This window comes from Engystomops pustulosus, chromosome 5 (genome assembly GCF_040894005.1).
Source record: "Engystomops pustulosus chromosome 5, aEngPut4.maternal, whole genome shotgun sequence".
Classification (NCBI taxonomy): domain Eukaryota; kingdom Metazoa; phylum Chordata; class Amphibia; order Anura; family Leptodactylidae; genus Engystomops; species Engystomops pustulosus.
Window position 1 is genome coordinate 160,007,493 of NC_092415.1, and position 9,462 is coordinate 160,016,954.

The following is a 9,462-nucleotide window of genomic DNA, read 5'->3' on the forward strand; positions in this document are numbered from 1 at the left end:
ATGTGGGTACTAGAAAGTCAAAATGAATAGTAGTCGGTCATAATGGAGTTGTATAGGTATGTGAACAGAGATAATTGTCCCTAGGAGTGTGGGCATATGGCTGTGATGGTATATAGAAGTGCTCATAAAGGGGTTGATGGTCTAAAGGAAGGGGGGCATGGTTGTTATAATGTACATGAGGGCTAATGGGCTCATAGTATATAATAAGTGCAGTTTTAGGAATGGGATGTTATCTACAGGATAACAATTTATGAACATCACCTGAAAAGAAGTTATATACTTGTATATAGATCAATATTAGATGGCAGCTCCCATTATTGTGGACAGTACATAAAATAAAAACTATTCTCCAATAGAAAATAAATAGTGGCACATTTCACATTGGGCTCCACGGTGTTAAGAAAAAAAATTGGTGGCACCTTCCTTTTAACCCTATCTTTGCAGGATGTTTGAAGTTTTCGAACATTTTTTTACCATCTATTTAATGGACTAATGAATTATTTATTTGCTAGGTTTTCTGGGGTTTTATATATGTTTTTTTTTTAATTAAAAAGCCCCCCAAAGCATTAAAGTTGCCTAAAAAGTAAAATGAATCAGCAGTTGAGCAATGACGACCTGCACTGGCACAACACCTTATGATGGGAACTATCATATCAGTTTGGCAAACAACTATACAACTCAGACAAACTCTCTTAAAGGACCAGTTACAGCTCAGCTGCATCAGTTATTGCAATCTGTGACTGGATGCAAGAAATTCTGATTGGGAGCCGCTAAATGGTAAAACTGGATATCTTCTTCCCCAGGACGGAATGTCCAGCAATTCTATTGTTGCCAGCTTTTCCTTTTAAGATTTATTGTGGGAAGTTCCTACGTTCAGGACCACTAATGGCTAAGCATTTGTTTTATCTTGTGTAATCTATTCATGGCGTTTGCCTCCATTTTGCTGCAACACGCTTCTTCTCTGTTACTGAGGAAGTGAAAAAAATGATAATCAGCCAAGTAACTACATTAATGCTTTTGCAGATGCGGCTACTAACCACAACCTATGTTTATTCTCTAGCCTTGATCCATCAGTTGTAAACATATCAGATGAGATGGCAAAAACTGCACAGTGGAAGGCGCTTTCAATGAACCCTGAAAATGCCAAAGTAAACAAGTCTAACCAGAGGTAGCTATCTCCAGTTCACTTATCCATTATCTAATAGCACTTCTGGGTAGTAATGCTCTGAATGCAGAGATGGAATCGCATACAGAAAGTCATGTGCCAACATTTTGCGTGTAGCTTTTGTGTGTTAAGTTGGCTTTTTGATGGGGAACTTCTGTTGAATGAATTAGGGCAACATAAGATGTGTATGTGGCCAACCTCTCTAGTGTAATAGAGATGAGCAGTCTGGAAGTTCAGGCTCTGGTGCTCCCCGGACATATTCCCGGATTGGTTTCCAAACAGCCAGTCTGGAAAAATAACACCCCTAGCTATTAGCCAAGGCTGTGATTGGCTAAGGGACACCCCTGGCCAATGAAAGCCATTGCTAGGGGCGTTAAAGGGAACCTGCCACCACATTTTTCACAAGTACAGCTTGCAAGTACAGGTTCCTATAGAGGCCTATTAACTAAGTGACACCTTTCTTTTAGCTAAAAATTGTTTCCCTCAGATCCCCATAAATCGTCTGGTATCGAGTGATATCCATAGTGAGTCAAGGGGAGGTGTGGCTTCATCGGGCTGAATCCAGCATCTTATCCCTATACTGCTGCATGCTGAGAAAGCAATGTCATGTGATCAGGATAACCTCATCTCAGGTCCTTTAGCCTAAAGGACCTGATATGTCACCCTGATCATATGACATTACTGCTGCATACGGAGAAAACATGGGAATGAGATGCTGGATTCAGCCGGAGGATGTTACGCCACCTCGACTCGCTAATGGTATCCCTGGATACCAGACACAATTATAAAGATGATTATATGGGGATCTGAGGAAAACCATTTTTAGGTAAAAAAAAGTGTCATTTAGTTAAATAGAAATGTACTTGCCACTAGCTATATTCGTGAAAAATGTGGTGACTGGTTCCCTTTAATATACAGGATTCAATGTTCTTTAGCCAATCTGGTAATATGTCCGGGGTACACCCGAACCGGAAGTTAGTCTGCTCATCTGTAGTAATAAATTGTCAAAATTAAGAATGAGCGACTGGCCAAAGTCACAGCTGAATAGATTGGATAAAAATATAAAAATAAATTAATGGTATAATAGGTTTGACAAGATTTTACATTATAAAGCATCACAAGGTATTTATTACAGAGTTTTTTTTTGTTTTTTTTATTTGTAGTTCTGCTTTGTTCCTATTGACCTAATGTGTACTTAGAAGTTAAAGGGTTTATCCCAACTTATGAAATTAGCCCCTATTCTTTGGATAGGGTATAACTAAGTAATCCGGCTGCTCCGAGTACTTAACCTGCAGGGGGTTCCAATCTCTGTAGTTGAGTGCTTTAATGGCGTGGCAGGGGCAGGCTTGTTCTGCGATCTTGGCAGTTGGTATAAACCATTTAATGGTTTGTTTTCTAAAAAAAAAAAACAGGTACCATTTTATTTTGACCCCCATAGTTGGGCTAACACCAAATTGTCTCTGGCAGGTTGTCAAAGTAATGTAAAATCTTCATTTGTTGTCAATGATGTAAAGCATGGGTAAGTGAAACTGTTGAACAACATTTGAGGGACATGTGTAAAATGGAAGGTCCATTATTAAATCCGTTGTCTCTAGTGCAATCTAAGATGCTCACTTTCCCTGAAGGAAATCTAGCATCAAAATCTGTCATGATGAATCAGTGACACTTGCTCATAGATCCTGGCACCGTGACTGGGGTAATCCTATCTTTGTTATCCATGGTCCCCTTCCTTCTAAAATCAAATATTATGCTAATGAGCCCTAAGGGCTCCTGGAGGGGTTTTGCCAGAGCCTCACAATGCTGTATCTTCACAGGCTGTTACAATGAGCAGTGCAGGTCTCCCCTCTCCCTGCATTTGCTGCTGCTGCTAGATTACAAAGGCAGAGGTCAAGAGCAGGGGGTTGGGTTGAGAAATGTTCTGCACAGTGTAACAGTCTGTGAATCTACAGCACTGTGTTGTGCTGGTAACACCCCATCTGGTTCATTAGCATGGCTAACAAATTACCTCTGTCACAGTGCCTGGATCTATGTAGTGAGTAAGTGTCCCTGGTTTATCATGTTGGATTTTGATGGTAGATTTTCTTTAAGGTATCTGTCCAAATTACAATATTATGGGATTTATGATGGTTCCATATAAAAAATTGTGATCCTCAGCAAATAGCCCTCACTTATTGCTACAGATCATGGTACAGAAAGCAACCTGTGTAATAGTTTGGCTTGGCACTCCTGGACATGGCACAGTTGCAGCATTATCAGAAAGCAGTGTTACTATTAATACAGCAGCAGACGCCTTAGAGATCATTGGATCTTGGAGAACTGAGATATGAAGATAAAACCCCAATACAGCACACCATTATAAATTATCAGCCAGTCTTATTTAATGGTATAGGAAATTTTAGACATGTCCCTCAGTGTCCTGCATCATAGAAAGGATTGCTCTTGGCATGCAGAGTACCTGTTTGTTTTGGCGTGAATGTTCTTATGTTGATTGAAGCAAAGTTTTACCGTATTTGTCCTGACAGTACGGCTTTGCAGCCAACCACATAAGAATAATCCAATATAATCTGCATGGACCGTTTGATTATGTATGTTCTTCACCACTAACAAACCTTCTCTACATTGTCATGTATGTTCATGAGTTATGTAGCAAGTCCATTCTCAGAGCATTTCTTTTCCAGTCCATCTATTTTGTCAGTTCTGATGATGGACACAAGAACCTTAGTAAATTCATGTGCGTTATAAGGGTTTAATATGTGTTAAATCAAGTTCCAAAGTTGTGTACCCTGCAGCAGTCTTTTTAGGAGAGCCATTGGTTGAACCCCCACCCTAAACCTTCACCTTTCAGGAAGTTATCAACCTGTAGATGGATGATATCATCTTAATGGATATCAAAATCAAGCAAGATAAACCAGGGGCTCTTATAGATCCATGCACCGTGATTGCGCTAATCTTATGTTTTGTTAGCCATGGCTTCCTTCTAAAATCAACTTATAAAAAAATGCTAATGAGCATGAGCCCTTCTGTGCTATAGCATCCCAGGCTGTTACACTGTGTGCTGAAATGTCCTTTGCAGTTTGCTCCCTCAGATTATATCAGGCAGAGGGAGGAGGGAAGTGCTGAGGGGGGACAGTGAAGCCTGTGAAGTTACAGCACGGAGAGGCTATGGTAACACCCCCAGGAGTCCTTTAGGCTCAGTAGCACAATTTTAAAGGGGTTTTCCCACGAAACAAGTTAGACCCTATTCTTTGTGATGAGACCCTCACAGATCACGAGAACCCGAGATAAGCGGGATAACAAGTTCCTGCATGGCCGTACTCTGCAATATCTGGCAGCTCCATAGAGATGAATGGGGCAGTCCGACTGTGGCCAATCTGGTGGTCCCACTCCTCTCTGGGAGCGATGAGGGGTCTGACAGGGGTACATTAGATCCCTACAGCTAAGAAAAACGGGGGTTTCATCACAGAGACCCCACGATAAGCAAGTTAGTGGATAGAGCCTAACTTGTTGCGTGGGAAAACCCCTTTAAAAGTTGATTTTAGAAGGATTGAGACCATGGATAGCAAATAGAAGAAGATTACCACAGGCACTGTGCCTGGATTTATTAGTAAGTGTCCCTGGTTTATATTTTGATTGTAGATTTAAAGTGCGTGTGCAGTGCCTGCCTCTCCTAGATCATGGAGATATCGATACACAATGCTGGAGGGGTACATGGCAGGGTTCATCTGCTATGTTCTTCTACACCAGGGGTATACAACCTTTAACTGTATTTAAAGCTGTATTTGAGCTGTATTTTCATAGCGCTCAACTTCAAGGGGCTGTACTGGTAACCAGCACCCTAGGAGTCTAGAAACCACAGTACAGGACAGCACAAAAGCTAACCCAGAAACCACTGCATATGTACAATAACTAATACAGAGCAGAGCAGACTACAAATCCAGTGCACAAACCAGGCAATGATAGTACTGGAGACCTCCGCAGAACTGACATGTAAAACTGGAGACAACCCCCCTTCTCCCCCCCCCCCCCCCCCCCCAATAGCCGACAGGGGAGGCGCCATACGGTGAGGACACATGACCTCGTCGCTCTGCCCTGAAAGTAAGAAACGCCATTATTATTGTCAGCTTCCCTTCACTGGAACCAATGATTGGAACCCAGACCATAAACATGCCCAAGATTCAGTCATTTCCATATTGGCTTTATGGCTTTAGGCTTGATGTAATGTTCTGTTCTCATATGAATCATATTTCTGTCGGTTGCCATACTGTACATTAGATCAGTACAAATTGTGGACCTATTAACTTCATTTATTGAATATTTGCTTATTTCCTCAGTCCTGACAAACCAGTTAGCGTGAAGATCACCCTTGAAGATGAAAGTTTCCGAAAATATGTGGATGCCGAAACCTCCCTATAGAACTGTGTCAAGAAGAAGTGTTGTAAAGGAGCGCGTTGCGAGAGTGGATGTGTGATATGTGTATGAATGTGCCACACGTGTATATCAGACCATCAGAGCGTGAAAAACCTTTCCAGAATACTGTATGTGCACCTCATAAATTATTAGCACTGTAAATACTGTATAGGATCGAAAGCAGACAGTCATAATATGGCACAGGATGATCACTCGGCAATTATTTATTCAATAGGAATTTTTATAGACTTCTTTTTAATTGATTTTATTGTATATTTAATAACTTGTCATCACACAATAGTGTTAAAGCTATCAAACAGTTCTCCATTTGTCATTGCCATACGTTCCATACTATGTTGGTTTATATACATTATATTTTTAATACTTTCTTGATTTATATACTTCTTTAGCCAAACCTACGAGGAGTCATCCTAGTAAGAAGCTGTATTTTTCTTGTTTTATTTTCTCTTTCCTCCTTCATTTGGCGACAATACAGATCTCTGACAAAGTAGAATAAGTCATTGCTTATAAAACCCGCGTTGGCACTCCACAGCCGTACATACGTTGACAGGACGCTAGTTACCTTGGACATGGTCACACTCTGTACTAGTGCCATAAGAAGTATTTTAGTTGCAGAATATAGTCTCTCATTGGCTAGCGTCCTTGCTCTACATATGGGGATTCACAGTCTGTCCGCTAGCTCACAATGTTTTACATCGGTGAACTCAGGATGTTTGTGCAAAAGCCACATCACTGCTTCATAGGTTCCCCCCATCCTTTATGACCTTGAATCATTTTGTTTTGCCAAATTTACAGCAATGATGTGTCAGTCTAATCTTTAGCTGCTGATCCGTGATGAGTTCTCGAGCTGCAGATATGGTAATAACCGTAAATTGCTAATATTATATGATTGGTGAATTAAACGACACTATATGAGGCTGTCATAGATTTTTGTTGCATTTAGTGTTCAGGGTTGAAAAGACTTTGGTGACCTTAATATGTCTTCATACAATTGAGTTGACTGTTCAGTTCTTGTTGAGTGAATGTTCAGTTAACACAGTTGTAAACTTTTTAGAACGTAGCGGCTATTATAGACATTCAGACGTTCTGGATGAAAACCTTGTGTCCTTGTTCTCACTTTATTTTGTGTTTAAAAAAAAAATGTGTTTATGTAACAAACCTTCTTTCTGGTTAAAATCTACAGACAAGGGTATCGCAGAAGGCATCACAGCTGAGGCTTCTCTTTTCTTTCTATTTTTCCCTCTCATCTGGTCTGGGCGTGGGGAGAACAATCGTATCCATGATAAATTTAAAAGTATATTAAAATCTATTTTGTGGATGCATGCCGAACCTAATAACTAGAAAAGAACAAGCCATTGTGCTAAGAAATCTTGATTTAACAGAATTGTCTTACTTTTTTTTATTTTTTTTTAAATAAACGGCAAGTAACCATTTTTACCTGAGTAACTGTAGCATGGGTCTGTCACATGACCATCCTTGTCACTATACAATATTACTATGATATAGTATATGATGATATACAAGTACATCTTGACTTCTACGGAGGCTATTGTTCAGATAATCAATCCCCCCCCCCCCCCCCAACTATTGCTTTTACTGACAAGACAAAGGGCACGACTCCTTGAGCTCAGCTACAATACCAGGTACAGCCAAAGACAAGGGTATTACGGTTACTGGAGGGAGTGTTTTTTTTGTTTTTTTTTTATCCTGGAGAACTTCTTCAAAAGGATTTTGCTTTATAGATTCCAAACTGTAAGGGGGAAATTTATCAGAATTTTCTGAGAGAAGAACGGTTTTAGTTGCCCATAGAGAACAATCAGAGCTCAGCTTTAATTTTATAAACAGCTGTTTTTTGTGGGAAACTCGAACAGTTCTGATGAACCTCCTCCTATGTCTCTCTACACTTTGTTTTCATCTAATGGAAAATAATAAAAAGGCTGTAGGCGGCTAAACCACAATTAGTAGATTAGTATACAGCAAAATCAAATGGTATGGTTGGTCGTGGGCAGAAGTGATGGGCGACGTCTGCCAGCTATGTGCTTTTAGAGCATTTCTCTACTGTACTAGTAGTAGGAGTTTACGTCCCATGTTAGTGGAGTGAAAAGAATCAATACTGTAAATAGTTCAAATTTTTGGCAAAATCTCCATCTGCATTCTGTACTGCAGCAGCTGTTGTCTCCAGATGGAGGGGCTCAGCTATTCAGGTACCATTATGTTCTGCCATTTCCACAATGATTGGATTGATTTGGTTTTCATTAGAAACTTGTGTAATGACTTGTTCTCTTGGTCACTTTTTGCTTTCCTCTCTCCATAGGAAGGTTCTATACTATGTGCAGAAAAATTATGTATTATTTGCAGTAATTGTTTATATGTGAGGTTTTATGTTTACTTTGGTAACTTTAATTTCCCTTTTTAATTATATACACCGTTCACACACAATAAAGGTATATATGCTGGCTGCCCCCTGTATTCTTTATAGGCCAGCATCCCATGTGTTCTCTATAAAAAGATACAGAAAGTATATAGAAATGGTTAACTAAATATGTAGAAGTATTCATGTTCCTATATACAGACCACTCATCTGAAGTAATCTGTCGGGAATAATCCATAATCTGTTGATGTTTACATTTCACAGCTCCCTTTACAGTACATTAATAGACTAAAGACTGTTTTTATTTAAAGATATTTTGTATATTTTTTAGCATACAGATAAAATGGGTGATGTGAGTTTGTATGAAACTTGGTGCGATTATTATGTTCTGAACTTGAAACATGGAAGAATTTGGCCACAACGTCTGTTCATCTTTTCATAACAATACAAATAATCCTGGTTTCTACTTCGCTCCTACTTTTCCAGTTTTGAATATGGCCGTGTTGTCTTCCATTGCTTGGTTAACTTATCTGAGCACAGCCAGACAGTTAGTATTTATTATACTGCAGAACTTTATGAAAGCACAGCACCAGTTTTTTATGCCTGTTTTATTTTTATTTTTTTGTATTGAAATAGTGTTTTTTTTTTTGTTTTTTTTCATTTGTTACAAAATCCAAAGCGAGTTCCAAAACCATAAATTATATTTTGTTAGTTTTTACGACAAATTTGTGAGTTTCTTATTGTACCTGAGATGTGAAAACCCTGCCTTTATAATATGTTGGAAAATTTAGAAAAAAAAATGCAAAATATATTTTGTAATGTTTCAAAAGAAAAGGTTGATTTGAAAGCAATAAAAGTCTACTGAAATTTCTATAAGCGGTGCCTGCATTATTTCTTCTTTGTTCTTCCTGCATTCTATTCCTTAGTCCGAGGGGGACATATACAAGTAAAATAATACATCACAGAACACACAGTAATATGGATCAATAAGAGTGAGGGTCCTGTCTAAAGGGGTGAAACAAGAGGTATAAAATCCAATCTACTCCTATTTAAATGATATCTTTCGAACCCGCTTTACACAAAATATTTTTTACATTTCATAATAACTTTTACATGCCATGAAAAACAAATGGAGTCATACACTTCATATTTTATTTACCCTTAAGCCACCCTGACGTTGGGGAACATGGTGAGCTTCTGTTTGTACCGCCATGACGTTCCCCAAAGCTGTTTAGTAGACGGCAATGCAAAATCAAGGGATCAAGTCAAACATAACAAAGCTATAGAAATGGGATATCCGTGCTGACCCATAGAACATAAGTAGCATGTTATCTATGCCATTTGTATAAAACACAAAAAAAAACATCTAAAAATCTATTACTGAATAGATTTTATCTTGCGACCCTACCCCCGAAAAAGTGAATAAGTAAAATATAGTGTTACTGCAATCCTTGAAGTGTGTAGTTTTTAAAATGGGTACAGAGTTTGGAGTTTTTAA

The 9,462-nt window shown here is 38.9% G+C and overlaps 1 protein-coding gene across 15 annotated transcripts in view; it reads left to right on the forward strand.

Annotated features, from left to right (window-relative positions):
* The window catches only part of SLC4A7 (solute carrier family 4 member 7), a 92,849-nt gene extending 84,009 nt beyond the window's left edge, over positions 1–8,840 (forward strand). For 11 of the 15 annotated variants that reach the window (XM_072153585.1, XM_072153586.1, XM_072153589.1 and 8 more), the window contains 2 exons: positions 1,061–1,168; positions 5,497–8,840. In XM_072153585.1, coding sequence (XP_072009686.1) covers positions 1,061–1,168; positions 5,497–5,578 — 190 coding nt within the window. In that variant the 3' untranslated portion in view covers positions 5,579–8,840. Of the gene's footprint in view, positions 1–1,060; positions 1,169–2,632; positions 2,685–5,496 lie in introns of all 15 variants that reach the window. The other 4 variants (XM_072153591.1, XM_072153599.1, XM_072153600.1 and 1 more) reach the window with 2 other exon arrangements.
* The last annotated feature ends 622 nt before the right edge of the window (positions 8,841–9,462 follow it).